Here is a 15,563-nt window from a genome sequence, read left to right on the forward strand (position 1 = left end):
ATACGCAAAAATTTCCACAGTACACCTTAGTGCGCCCCACAGTATGACATTTTAAGCTGCGATACCTACTGCAGCCTTGTAAAAGGGCCCCTATATGTGGTTGGCATGGTGGCAGTTTGCCAACCAGTTTAAACCTGAATGACTATAACCTGCACAGACTGGCAGGTGTGGCTCTGGCCATCTTGTTTGGCAGACTGGATGGACTGTGCAAGTCTTTATCTGCTATCAGTTACTATGTTAACTGCTCCGTTGGCATTGCCATGCAGGAACTGCTAGCGTGTCTTGATAAAAGAGCCCCTATATTTTTCTTGAGTCTGTGCAGAAGGAAATGTTTTTGGAAGAACATAAAAATATCTTGGGATCAATAGGGTTGTGACAGCAGGAGTTGAAGAAAATTCCTCTTATGATTTCTTTTGGTTTTTCGGACTGTGTGGAAAAATATTGTATTGTTAAAGTGATTATGGGGCTCATTTTCAAAAGAGAAAAACGTCCAAAAAAGTAATAAAGCAGCATTTGGACAAATTTCTTTTCAAAACGTCCAAATCGGTATTTGCAAAACCTATTTTGCAGATGTTTATCTATGCAATTCATGTGGTTTTTTTATTTTTAAATATGCTTTTATTATCAGAACAAGTGACTTACAATCTTCCTGTGTTTCACTGCCCCTGTGTTGCATAGCTGATCACAGTTGATCACCAGGGCAGTGCTTTTGATCTACCATCTGATTTGCCTGGTGGCACCAGCCACCAGTGTTTAACACTATCCCCACTTGTATTGCACAGTGGCAACATCCAGTTCTGTTCCGTGATGGCAGCAGCCTCCTATGTTGTATGGCTGCAGCAACCACCTGGGTTGCACAGTAGCATAGGCCACCTGTTTGTACTGTGGTGGCAGCCACCTGTATTGCACAATTGCAGCACCCCTTCGGGTTTCTCCCCTGTAGCAGCAACCACCTGTATTGCTCTCCTAAGTGGCTACAGGTCTAGCTGTCCTGCAGCATCTACCTTTGTGGCTCCTGCTACCACCACCTCTGTTGTGTATTTGCAACAGTCATCTGTTTTGCATAGCTGCAACAACTAAGTCATTTCCGTAGTTGCAACAGCCACCAGTACTACTGAGTTTAAGCAGCCATATCTCTATCAACAACCTGGGTCACATAGTACCAGTATTTCATAGATTTGACAGCCACCTGTCTTATACAGTTGCATAATCAGCTGCATTGTGCAGCTGAAATAACCAAATTTCTTCTTTACCTGCAGTAGTCGCCTACATGCTGTAGCATTTCAAGTCAGCTATATAACACTGTTCTGGTATCCGCCTACTTTCTCACCCTGAATGTGCAACTGCTGCAGCATCAACTGTCTACATGGCTCAGTTATAGAAGCTGCATATATGTCACAGTTGCATAGCTGCCTATGTGGCATCAGATTTATCAGCTGTCTGTGGGACATTAGATGCACATTTGTGTGGCTTCCCAGGCAGCAGCTGACTGCATGACATCAGCTGCAGTACCCCTACCATGTTTCCCCGAAAATAAGACACTGTCTTATATTAATTTTTGCCCCCAAAAATGCGCTAGGTCTTATTTTCAGGAGCTGCCTTATTTTTCGGTGAAACATCGGGGTTGGATCGGGGTTGGCCTGCCCGCCCTCCGTCGCTCCCAGAACTAACCTTAAATGCCTCCTTTCACCTTCGCAGCAAGCAGCAGCAGGGCAGGCCACTCCTTCCTTCCGTGTCCCGCCCTTGCCTGACGTAACGTCTGCGAGGGCGGGGCACAGAAGGAAGGAGAGGTCTGCCCTGCTGGCTAACAGATGTCCAGATTTGTTATTACTAGAATAGTATTGGGCTGACTTCATGAAGATTTCTTTATTTGCAGTATTAGCTAATATGGCATTGTATTTATATCTAACTTTCCGTAGTTTGCTTAGAATGTCCATATTGGAAGGGGATGACTGGTGAGTTTTTTCAAGATGAGCTATTGATTTTTCTAGATCTGTAATTTCTGACATTTGTTTTTTTTTTTCTTTGCTGCGAATCTGATAATTGATCCACGAATAAATGCTTTGAAAGCATCCCATCTTGTTATCCAATTAACAACTACAGCTGATAATACCCCCTAAGAGTGCTTCTTTTCCAGACTATAATGGCGTTTCCCACCAGCAATCAGGTGATACACAACAAGACGGAACACTAAGATTGATTCTGCTTTTATGTTTTCCTAACCTATTGTATGTCACACATCTCTTGACACTGAAATATCTGGATGTCAGTAGAGTATATGCCTCACTGGCTGGTAAAGTTATGGCCTGATTGAAACGTTTAGAGGCATATTTTCAAAGCAATTAGAGGCATATTTACAAAGCACTTACTTAGTAACATAGTAGTAACATAGTAGATGACGGCAGAAAAAGACCTGCATGGTCCATCCAGTCTGCCCAAGACAAACTCATATGTGTATACCTTACCTTGAATTTGTACCTGTCCTTTTCAGGGCACAGACCATATAAGTCTGCCCAGCAGTATTTCCCGCCTCCCAACCACCAGTCCCGCCTCCCATCACCGGCTCTGGTACAGACCGTATAAGTCTGCCCTCCCCTATCCTCGCCTCCCAACCACCAATCCCTCTTCCCCCCACCCACTTAGACTTAGAAAGTTACATAGTAATCTATAGAACTTTGTAAGTGTGTGCTTTGAAAATGAGCCCCTTGGTTTCAAAGTTTCAGTATTTATTTATTTATTTTGGTGCATTTGTACCCCACACTTTCCCACATAAGCAGGCGCAGTGTGGCTTACATAAATCAAGAGCATACAATTTAATATGGAGAAGGCACAGAAACAGGATGCGGCAGGAGGGGAAGGTACACGAGACGACACGGGTAAATGACAGGGGTGAGGAGTCAACAAGTGGAAGAGGGTAAACTGAGGATTACGAAAAACGAAAAATGTATGCAATGTTGCAGTAATGTCTAGAGTCAGTAGTTCGTAATGTTATACATAGAAAATCGGGACTCTAGAGTATAAATTATCAAGGAAATGTGCTTAAATGTGGAGAAAAACCCTCAGAAACCTGGGATTAAAACTATCTCAGGTTTAGAGCGGGGTTACTGATTTAGAAGTAACTCACGCCCAGATTCTATCATCGGGAAAAAACTCCACTTAAATATTTGTTGATTGTTACAACATGTATGTCTGTCTACTTATTGTATCTTATTTTAACAGGCATACAAAATGTGGTTCTAGACAATTACATCTAAATATAACAATTGCCCTTGGCTTACAGCAGTACTTTAACAAATGAAAGGAAACACTCTTATCTTAATGTCCAACGGGGGCCGCTGCCGTTTCTCCTTTACAACAAGGCTTCCTCAGGGACTGAGCGTTAAATTACAATGCTGTAAATGCTGTAATCCTGTAAGGAACAGAAAGTAAAATAAGAACAAAAACGAACCTGAAAATATATACAGTGCACCGAGGCAAAGACTCTTGAATAGGCTTACAGCTAAGCGGAGCACCAATCCTTTCAAAAATGGCGTCTCGGCGTCTTAGGTATGTCAGCTGACATTTATAGAAATCTTGATCAGCTGACATGCTGGAAAGTGATTGTTCAGAAAACATTCACAGCTAGGCGGAGCACCAATCGTTTCAAAGTGGCGTTCCGGCATCATTGGTATGTCAGCTGATGTTTAAAAACATCTTAATCAGCTGACATTGCTGGAAAGTGATGACTAGAAAAATCACATATAGACTAGTAAAAAACATGCCAGTCTATGGAACTATTCAAACCATTGGGTTCTAAAGAATCCAAATTAAAAATCCACTCAGCCTCTCTTCTCTGTAGTTTTAGCTTGCGATCTCCTCCTCTGTGTGATGGGTCAATTCTATCGATGACAAAACATTGGAGATCTTCGAATTTATGGTTGTTGGCCATGCAGTGTTCTACCATAGGCTCTTTAATAATTTGTCTTCGGATATTGGATCGGTGTTCCAATATCCTTACTTTCAGTGCTCGGTGCACTGTATATATTTTCAGGTTCGTTTTTGTTCTTATTTTACTTTCTGTTCCTTACAGGATTACAGCATTTACAGCATTGTAATTTAACGCTCAGTCCCTGAGGAAGCCTTGTTGTAAAGGAGAAACGGCAGCGGCCCCCGTTGGACATTAAGATAAGAGTGTTTCCTTTCATTTGTTAAAGTACTGCTGTAAGCCAAGGGCAATTGTTATATTTAGAGATAATTGTCTAGAACCACATTTTGTATGCCTGTTAAAATAAGATACAATAAGTAGACAGACATACATGTTGTAACAATCAACAAATATTTAAGTGGAGTTTTTTCCCGATGATAGAATCTGGGCGTGAGTTACTTCTAAATCAGTAACCCCGCTCTAAACCTGAGATAGTTTTAATCCCAGGTTTCTGAGGGTTTTTCTCCACATTTAAGCACATTTCCTTGATAATTTATACTCTAGAGTCCCGATTTTCTATGTATAAACTGAGGATTAGCCAGGGGGATAAGCCTTGGCAAATAAGAAGGTCTTCAAGGACTTCTTGAACTGCTGATGATCGGCAAGCTCCTTAAGTTGTCGAGGCAGGACATTCCAGGATTGCATGCTGATGTAGGGGAAGGACGAAGCATAAAGAGTCTTGTATTTTACATGCCGATAGGTGGGTTAATGTAGTTGGAGGTAAGTCCTTGCTGCGCTTTGGGCATTTCTGGAAGGCAGGTCAATTAGAGTAAGCATGTACTTCACCATAGATGATCTTGTGTGTAAGTGAACAGATTTTAAATGAAATACGGTCCTTGACAGGGAGCCAGTGTAGTTGAAAACGGAGCAGCTGAGCAGGAACAAAGCGAGATTTCCCTAGGATAAGTCGTGCAGCCGTGTTTTGAGCCGTTTGTAGACATTTAAGAATATAGTCCCGGCAACCGGCATAGATCCCGCTGCAGTAGTCTAAGTGGGACAGGACCAGCCAGTGTACAAGGGTACGGAATAGATCCCGTGTTAAGAAATGCCAGATACGCTTCAGCCTCCACATGGCATAGAACATAAGTTTTGTGATGAGTTGCACTTGACTGTCCAGGCGTAAGTGGTCATCCAACATAACTCCAAGGATTCTCAGACTATTGGAGATTGGAAGTGTGCAGTTCTTCACGGCGAGCATTTTGTGGACAACTTTGTTGTACTGGGATGATAGGATAAGACATTCTGTTTTGTCTTGATTAAGTTTAAACAAAAACGCCTTTGCCCAGGAATCCATGGTGGAAAAACAGGTTTCAATTTGTTCAGCGATTTCGGCTAGTGTTGACCGGATAAATGAATGGGTTAAGGCCGAGTTTTGATAGTGCTTTTGCTAGTGGAATCAGCATGACATTGAAGAGGAGCGGAGAAAGGGGTGAGCCCTGAGGTACCCCACAATTGGCTTTCCATGGCGCCAAGAAGTTGGAATGCGCTTTAACTTGGTAGGTACAGGAGGTTAGGAAACCCTTGATCCATTGTAACACGTTCCCACTTATTCCGAATGTGTCCAGCAGGTACAGTAAGAGCTCATGATCCACCATATCGAACGCGCTGGACATGCCAAATTGGAGTAATAAGATTTGGTTCCCAGTGGATATTTCCCTGTTGAAATTAGATAGAAGGGTAACCAGTATCGTTTCGGTACTGTGCTGTGGACGGAACCCCGATTGAGAGCAATGCAAAATGTCGAAGTTCTGCATGTATTCAGTTAGCTGAGTAGTGACCAAACTCTCCATTGTTTATATTAGTAGGGGGATTGAGGCTACTGGCTGATAGTTTGAAATAACATCAGCATTAATCTTTGGGTTCTTAGGAATAGGTGTCAGAAGAATGCTTCCATGCGTAGGAGGGAATAGACCCCGCTCGAGCATGAAGTTTAGATAGGAGGTTAAATCCGCGATGAAGCAATCTCGTGCAGTTTTCAACAGGTGACTAGGGCAGATATCAAGACCACAATGTTTCGTTGAGAACTTTGAAAGCACTCGTGCTACAGTATCAATGTTCACAGAGCTAAAGGTGGACCAGTTGCGATCTGCTGGGCAAAGGGCAGGCGATGAGTCCAGGGTTTTGAGAAAGTCCTCGACGACAGCAGTACTGCCGAGCAGTGATCTTTGTAATAGCTGGATTTTCTCACTGAAATAAGCTGCAAGCTTGTCAGCAGAGGGACAGGCGGCTTGCGTGGACACAGTTCTGCGCGTATCAAGGAACGAAGTCAAGAGTCGCTGAAGTTTTTTAGCGTCTTTGCCAGCTGACGTGAGTTTTTCCGAAAAGTATGATCGCTTCACGCTTCTGATTGCGTATTTGTATGTACGATGACTGGATTTCCACGCGTTGAGGGTACAATCAGTTCTCAATTTATGCCATCAGGTAGATTTTGAGCACCATTTCTTGGCTATTTGAAATATTAAACATTCTGTGCTGCACGATACCCTTAAGGGACGAATCATTTGAACTGTTTTCTTACTCTGTCTTCATCTGCTGGTAGACAAACAACCCATTTATCTGGACTGGTCTGATAGGATTAAAGAAAAGAAAGTTATCAAGAAAACAACTTTTATGCAATGGTCAACTCAGTTCCACTCACCACAGTTTCTTCTACTATACTGCGCCATTACTTTGGAATACACTTCCCTCCTATCTGTATTCCTGAAATTTAAAGCAGCTTTGAAACCATTTTCAGCAGACCTTTGGTGTGTACACGGCATGCTAAATGACTGATTTTGGTGTGATTTTAGTACCGGTGCCTACTTCTCTTTATACCTTTACCTTCTTTGGCCCATATACTACTTATCCTATAATGAAAGAGCTTTCCTTTCCTTTTGATTTTTAATGTTTAAACTGCTTTGCTATGTCTTTTAGGAAAAGCGGTATATCAAATACATTAAACTATAAACCATTCTGTTATAGAATACTAGCATAATCTTGTATCAGTTTGCCTAACATTTACACGCTCACAGTTACACAAGCAATAGGCATAACTGTAGAATAGCGCTTAGGTACCCTACTTGCACTTTTGCAAGTAAATGTATACTTACACGTGTAAGTTCTTACATTCTGTACATCTGCATGTGCAAAGGGCATGTAAATGCGGGCATCTAGTTTATAGAATTACCCTTGAGATTGGAAGACCCACAGTCAGGAATGGACACTCAAGCCTATCCTCCATTACATCACCTTTCAAACACAAGGAAATTAATAGCAGACTCCAATTTGTTTCTCTAAAAAATAAAAATTAGAGAGGTATGTTGGCACCCTACTACATACATTATCTATGCATTGAAGTTATACAAGAGAGTTTTGTGTATTTGATGGGACAGCTAAGCTATTTAATAAGCTAGGGATCTAGCTGAAGTATGAAGGTCCAGTAGCCATATTGTTCCTAGAAAAAATGCATACCCTGCAGTTTTTAATACCGTACATGATGTAGTGTAAGATAACAGGTCCCTTCATCTCTATCCTAGTCACCATGCACACACCATCTGATACAAAGACAATAAGGCCGCCTACAGTATAGTTAAGCCTGTTCACTTCTGTAGTAAGACGAGTCCACTGTCCCTGAAGAGTACAGGATGTAAAATAATTTTTATTATGTGCAATATATCTAATCCTATGAGCCCTTAGAACTGAGTATTTACTTCTACTGTGTATATATAAGAAAATTTGTAGTATTGTGCTTATCAGAACCTATATGTATTGTTTCTAGGAAATAATGAGTCTTTTTTTTTTGTTGTTTGTTTTTTTGCTATAGGGGATACATAACTCACAGGGAAAAAGATAAACAGAACCTTATTAAAGAATTGAAGAATATAGGTGATGGCGGTCTTTGCCCTGTTTTAAAACGAACAGTTCCCTTTGGAATTGCCTATCACCACAGTGGCCTTACTAATGATGAAAGGAAGCTGATAGAGGAGGCCTATTCTGCAGGTGTCCTGTGCCTTCTGACTTGTACATCTACGCTAGCTGCTGGAGTCAATCTGCCAGCTCGCAGGTTAGTGCAGTGTTCAGCATCTATCTTTGTGATTCATGCCTTGGGATTGTATTTTTTATTCCGTATCTGCACAAAATATTCATAGTCAACAAGTTCCAATGATTAAATTTGCTTGGTCCTGATTTGAGCACGAGTGGTATTATTTATTTAGAAAAATACATGCACAAATATGAATGTCAAGGATTCTAGATATCACAGAGGACATTTCCGATAAATCCCTAGGAAAAATTGATTAAATACATGGGGTTTTATGCTTATCCTGAATATCGATAATTAGTCACGCTTCTTACACTGTCGTCAAAATTTCCATTCGACAACCACATTAAAGCTGAATAATGTATCCAGTGCTCTTTGGAAACAATATTTATTGCACCACGTGAATGTAAATCCTTGTTATAACTAAAATTCTACCACCTGCAACATATATGAGGGAGTATCACCATTTAAAATTTAAAAACAGAAGCAGTGTTTGCCTTTCACTCCAATCTCTTGTGGAGTAAGAAGATTAAAAAAATAGATCCCAGGGGGGTCCAATGACCTTCACTGGCCAGGGACCCAGATGACTGTCAGTCTGCCCCTGGATCCTGATATCCAAGGCCAGAAAACCATGCTCTTTTTAGGAGATAAAAGGGCTCCCAAATACTCCAGAGACTAAGACTAAATTGTTTTTCAGGATTATCATCAGCAAAACCTTGGCTGCAGCTGAACTCTTCTGTATTGATTCTGACCTAATTAGCCAGATATCTGAATTTACTATCCTTTGTCCAACAGGTAACTGGTGCCATGATTAGCACAAGGGAACAGCCTTGAGTGGTCATTGAGAGATCCAAGAAAATGAACCTGAGAAATATCTGGTAGTAACCCTTAGAACAGTGGTTCTCAACCTTTCTTCTGTTGTGACACACCTAACAGATAATGTTCATGTGCATGACACACTGAAAACTACAATTCACAGTTGAACAAACTACTACTACTATTTATCATTTCTATAGCGCTACAAGGCATATGCAGCGCTGTACACCAACCCTATATATCATTTCACTGCTGCTGATGCAAGAGACATACAGATGCAATAATGGTGACTACTGGGGTGGAGGAGAGGGGTGAGGCATAGACCTGCCACATTTCCAGCTGGGGCTAATGACAGGAGTAGGGACTAGTTAAGGAGATTAAGTATTTGACTTCCTGGTTCTCAGCTCTCCCCAACTCACCACACATGTTAACAAAAGCACAAGGGTGTTGTCTGTAACTTTTTGTGACACCTCCCAACTCTTGGTGACACACTGGTTGAGAACCATTGCCTTAGAAGGAATGTGCCTGTGTATCCACGTGGGGAGCTACTGAAAGGTGGATTGCCATTCCATGTATTAACACCAAGAATAGGCAGAATCATAGCCTTTTTTTCCCCAGTGCCTGAAATAAAAAGTTCTATGCCCTGTCTCTTTTTAAAGGGGAGACTGAGCCCCATACTGGGGCTCACTGCAAAAGCCAAACATTGCTCCCAGAAGCCATTTGCTGAGCTGGGCATGCGCAGGAGCAAATGGGGAGGCTCCTGTACTCACTACCCACTAATGAAAAAGTAGGCCCGGAGGGGGATACCACCAGGGAGAGGGACTGCCGTAGGGGTAGGGGTGGGAGCTGCTATTGGGAGGGGGGGCCTCAGGGGGAGGGAACCCAAGAGTGATCGTGAAGAAGGGGGAGAGAGTTTCGGTTTCAGCCGAAACCCAAACCCAGAATTCAGGCCGGATCTGGTGCCAAATCTGAAACTGAAATTTGGTTGGCCTCTAAGCAATATTCTAGCTTTGGAGTCTTTTGGGCAGAAAGTTTACCAAGCCTCTACGCTTGTGTCCACATAGAATCCTACCAGCTCTACATGAGCATTTACTTGTGGGACTTGGTGCGCAGTGTGTCGGAGTTTGCAGACTTTCGGCCCTCAGATAAGGCTGCAGAATTCTGCGAGCTAGTAGTCAAGCAGAAGGAATACTGAAAGCACTGGGCTCAGGCAACCTATGATGTTTCAATGTGGCGTCCAGGCTTTCCATATTGAGTACTGGTATGCACAGACTTGTCTGGCTGTCTGTGGATGCTGAGCCCACTGGGAAGACAGGCTCAAATCCCACTGCTCCTCCTTGAACCAGCTGTTTAGGAAAAATTGACAGACATCTCTTGCTGAGAAGATCATCTTTTGGGGGGACAAGGTGGAGGAGGTCACTGACCTGATCAAGAAAAGAATTGACACCATGAAAACCCTTTCTTGGCCTACTCCTTCTGTGGCCTCCACTTCTTGGGGGTTTTCAGAAGGGAACCAGAGGAGGCCCTACTACTCTCAAAGATGTAGGTATATTCCTCTGGCCCAGCTTTCCCAGCAATCCCAGGGGACCTGCTCCAGACCTTGGCAACAGAAACACTAGCCAACTCCCCAGCCAAAGAAGGGGCCAAGCTTTTGATTGACTCCAGGAAAGCATAGCTGCAGTAAACGAGACTGCCCAGATGGCCTACCGGTTGGGCGGAGGCTCAATGTTTTCCATCAAAGATGGCCCTTATAATCTCTGACCAGTGGGTTCTCAAAATAGACCAAGGAGTATAAGCCCTCAATTGGCATCAAACTCCTCCAAATTGTCCACCAAGGGATTCCTTTTACAGCTGTGAGCACCAGATAGTGCTTGCAGAGGAATTCTCCTCCCTTCTACAGGCCCACACAGTTGAGCAGTATCACCAGGGGAAGAAAGGATGGGATTCAATTCCAAGTATCTCCTATTGTCCAAAAATATGGGGGAGGAGAAGAAGTATTTTGGCCTATTCTAGACTTGAGGGTCCTGAACAGAGATCTAGTAAAAGAAAAGTTCAAGATGGTCTCCTTGGGTATTCTTCTTTCCATGATTCAGGAAAATGATTGGTTATGTTCCCTTTGCAAAGACTGGAGTTCATAGGAGTCCTGCTATACATGGTCTAAGCCCAGGCTTTCCTTCATGGCCGAGGCATTACAGACCAGTGCACATAACTCCCATGGAGTATCTCCATCTGATAAAAACTCAGTGGACCCTAGCTTCCCAGGTGGTCTCAGGCCTTGGGGGAACCTAGCGGATGTAGCCTTGGTCACTCCCGACTTTCGGGAGTTGCTCTTGTGGAGAATGATTTGATCCACACACAACAGTGACAACAGATGCATCCACCCTAGGCTGGGGAGGGCCCATGTAGATGGGCTTCACACTCAGGGCCACTGGTCTGCTCAGGAGACATAAGTACATAAATATTGCCATACTAGGACAGACCGAAGGTCCATCAAGCCCAGCATCCTGTTTCCAACAGTGGCCAGTTCAGGTTATAAGTACCTGGCAAGATCCCAAAACAGTACAATACATTTTATGCTGCTTATCCTAGAAATAAACAGTAGATTTTCCCCAAGTCCATTTTAATAATGGTCTGTGGAATTTTCTTTTAGGAAGTTAGCCAAACATTGTTAAAACCCTGCTAAGCTAACTGCTTTTACTACATTTTCTGACAACAAATTCCAGAGTTTAATTACACGTTGAGTGAAGAAATATTTTCTCTGATTCATTTTAAATTTACTACTTTGTAGGTTCATTGCGTGCTCCCTAGTCCTAGTATTTTTGGAAAGAGTAAACAAGCGATTCACGTCTACCCGTTCCACTCCACTCATTATTTTATAGACCTCTATCATATCTCCTCTCAGCCATCTTTTCTCCAAGCTGAAGAGCCCTAGCTGCTTCAGCCTTTCCTTATAGGGAAGTCGTCCGATTCCCTTTATCATTTTCATTGCCCTTCTCTGTACCTTTTCTAATTCCACTATATCTTTTTTGAGATGCGGTGACCAGAATTGCACACAATATTCAAAGTGTGGTCACACCATGGAGCAATTCAAAGGCATTATAACATCCTCATTTTTGTTCTCCGTTCCTTTCCTATTAATACCTAAATTCTATTTGCTTTCTTAGCCACCACTGCACACTGAGCAGAGGGTTTCAATGTATCATCAATGATGACGCCTAGATCCCTTTCCTGGTCAGTGACTCCTAACGTGGAACTTTGCATTACATAGCTATAATTTGGGTTCCTCTTTCCCCACATGCATCACTTTGTACTTGCTCACATTAAACGTCATCTGCCATTTGGATGCCCAGTCTCGTAAGGTTCTCTTGTAATTTTTCACAATCCTCTTGCGATTTAGCAACTTTGAATAACTTTGTGAATTCAGCAAATTTAATTACCTCACTAGTTACTCCCATTTCTAGATCATTTATAAATATGTTAAAAACCAGCGATCCCAGCACAGACCCTTGGGGAACCTCACTATCTACCCTTCTCCACTGAGAATGCTGACCATTTAACTCTACTCTCTGTTTTCTATCTTTTAACCAGTTTTTAATCCACAATAGAACACTACCTCCTATCCCATGACTCTCCAATTTACTCTGGAGTCTTTCATGAAAATCCAGATACACAATATCAACTGGCTCACCTTTATCCACATGTTTGCTCACCCCTTCAAAGAAATGTAATAGATTGGTAAGACAAGATTTTCCTTCACTAAAACCATGTTGGTTTTGTCTCATTAATCCATGCTTTTGAATATGCTCTGTAATTTTGTTCATTGTAATAGTCTCTTCCATTTTGCCCCTTCCCTTCACATAAATCTCGTGGAGCTGTGAGCCAATTTGAATGCTCTAAAGTCGTTCAGAGGTTGACTGTTCAACCAAATTGTTCTCATCCAGACAAACAGATATACTATGTTAACAAGCAGGGAGGCACAGGATTATATCTCTTGTGTCAGGAAGCTGTCTGGATATGACACCGGGCCTCTGCCCAGGGCGTGAAACTCAGAGCCACGTATCTGGCGGGGAAAGACAACAGCCTGGCCGATAGACATGAGGTTGCATCAACCTGCTCAGAGTAGTCTCTGAACATGGCTACTGCCAGACAAATCTTCCGAGTGTGGGACACCCCCTTGGAGAATCTTTTCACCACTCACTGCAACAACAAGGTCCCTCAGTTATACTCCAGGCTGAGGTCACACAGCAGACTAGTATCAGATACCTTCCTCCTCCACTGGGAGACAGGTCTCCTATATGCATAAACTCCAATACCTGCTGTGAGGAAGACTTTGCTGAAGCTCAAGCAGAATTGAGGAACCATGATTCTCACTTTGCCCTTCTGGTTGAGGCAGGTGTGGTTTCCTGTACTTCTGGAGTTAGTTTCCAATGAACTGTAGAGACTAGTCTGTTTTCCGACCCTCAGAACTAAGAGTTTCTTCTCCACCCCAACCTCCAATCCCTAGCCCTCACAGCTTGGATGTTGAGAGCATACAGCTAGCGTTCCTCCCTCTGCATGAAGGTATCTCCCAGATCCTGCCATTGCTCCCCTACCTGGAAAGGAGGGGGCAAGGAAAGAAGAGCTCTAACATGCTTGTGAGGTGGTCTGCTAACTATGTGGAAAACTAGAACTGTGCAGGTTCTGCTATGGTGGAGAGTAGATATGTAGCTACCATGAACATACCCACTATCTATCAGAGGGAAAGAGGGAGATAAAGGGCCCACCACTTATGTATTTTGGCATAGGCGGTCGGTGGCCCAACTGTTTGGGGAGGCTAAAGGGGGCGGGGTTAGGGGTGGAGCTTAAATCCATAATTGTCTGATAACACACAAAAAAAATAAAAGCCACAATTAATACCTTTTATTAAATTTAGATATTAGATATGTATCATATGTCAAAGAATAAAGTGGTTGCTCAAAGCATATACTAACCACAATCGCTCAACTGCAAAACACTATGCACAACTTTGTGCAAAAACACACTCAGAACCTTACTGTACCATAAATATTACACTGGGCAGAACTTAATATACCAATATACCACCCATACAGAAAATGCAGACCGTCAACAATATGAAACAAGGGATCATAATATCACAATTGTCATGTACAGCCACAAAACACCCTAATTCATGTTTAATGTGGGATAAAATGCCATAAATAAGTAAATAAATATAAACTTTTAATGTTGAGCACCTGATTCTCAAAGTGGACATATTCCAAACACTATAATGAAAATAAAATGATCTTTTCTACCTTTGTTGTCTGGTGACTTTGTTTTTCTGATCATGCTGGCCCAGTATCCGATTCTGCTGCTATCTGTCCTCTTAACTCCATTTCCAGGGCTTCCTTTCCATTTATTTCTTTACTTTCTGCCTTTCTTCTTCATTTCTTGTCCTACATCTGTAAGTAAAAGCTGGGTCTTCTGCAGACTTGACTGTCCAGTGGATCCAGCTTCTGCCTATTTTCTCCATCCATGTGCAGTTTTTCTCCTTTTTTCCTTTTCCCTCATCTCATCTCCTTCCTCTCTCTTCTCTCCTCTCCCCTCCATATCCAGCAATTCCCCTCTCTCCCTGGGCCGTGCCCTCCCATCCATGATCCTCTCTCCCCTGCCCCTTCCATTCACCCATATTCAGCAATTCCCCTCTTTCCCTGAGCCCTGCCATCCCATCCTTGCTCCTCTCTCCCCTGTCCCCCTCCATTCACCCATATTCAGCAATTCCCGTCTTTCCCTGAGCCCTGCCATCCCATCCATGTTCCTCTCTCCCCTGCCCCCCTCCATTCACCCATATTCAGCAATTCCCCTCTTTCCCTGAGCCCTGCCATCCCATCCATGCTCCTCTCTCCCCTGCCCCCCTCCATTCACCCATATTCAGCAATTCCCCTCTTTCCCTGAGCCCTGCCATCCCATCCATGCTCCTCTCTCCCCTGCCCCCCTCCATTCACCCATATTCAGCAATTCCCCTCTTTCCCTGAGCCCTGCCATCCCATCCATGCTCCTCTCTCCCCTGCCCCCCTCCATTCACCCATATTCAGCAATTCCCCTCTTTCCCTGAGCCCTGCCATCCCATTCATCTCACTCTCTCCCCTGCCCCAACTGCCCACCCTCTTCTCCCCCCAAGATCCCTTTACTTTTTTTTTTTTTTCAAATTTACCTCCGAGTCTGGCAGCGCAGCGTCAGTGAAAGCGCTCCCACTGAAAGCGCTTGTCTTCGCTCAGTGACCCACCTTCTTCTGACGTCATGATGTCAGAAGAAGGCGGGGCACTGAGCGAAGAGAAGCGCTTTTACTGGGAGCGCTTTCACTGACGCTGTCTGTTGCTGCGCTGCCGGACTGGAAGTAAATTTAAAAGAAAAAAAAGGAAACGGATCTTGGGGGAAAGAGGGCGGGCAGTTGGGACGAGCATCGTCATCATCAGGATCCGATCTTCGGCTCTCCCCAAGCCTCCGATACCGGGCGCCTGTGTATTTTGGCACAAAGCGGGAGTAAAATGACCACTGAGCCCACTAGGAAGCCAGGTTCAAATCTTTGGCAAGTCACTTAACTGTCCATTGCTTCAGGTACTGTTTCAACCCTACCTTGTTCTTCTGGCAGCGACCATATTGGAAGGATGATCTGAGCAGCAACCATCTTGGGAAGATCATCTGAAGGGCAGCCATCTTGGAAGGATCATTTGAGGAGCAGCCATCTTAGGTAGCTCACTAGGAGGCAGCCATCTTGAGTTCTTT

General features: G+C 43.4%; 1 protein-coding gene across 1 annotated transcript in view; it reads left to right on the forward strand.

Annotated features, from left to right (window-relative positions):
- HELQ (helicase, POLQ like) overlaps positions 1-15,563 on the forward strand; it is a gene marked incomplete in the record, with an annotated part of 237,703 nt that overhangs the window by 77,338 nt on the left and 144,802 nt on the right. The window contains 1 exon segment of the mRNA XM_030190564.1: positions 7,767-8,006. Coding sequence (XP_030046424.1) covers positions 7,767-8,006 — 240 coding nt within the window.

The sequence above is a fragment of the Microcaecilia unicolor genome, chromosome 2, assembly GCF_901765095.1.
Source record: "Microcaecilia unicolor chromosome 2, aMicUni1.1, whole genome shotgun sequence".
NCBI classification, from domain to species: Eukaryota; Metazoa; Chordata; class Amphibia; order Gymnophiona; family Siphonopidae; genus Microcaecilia; species Microcaecilia unicolor.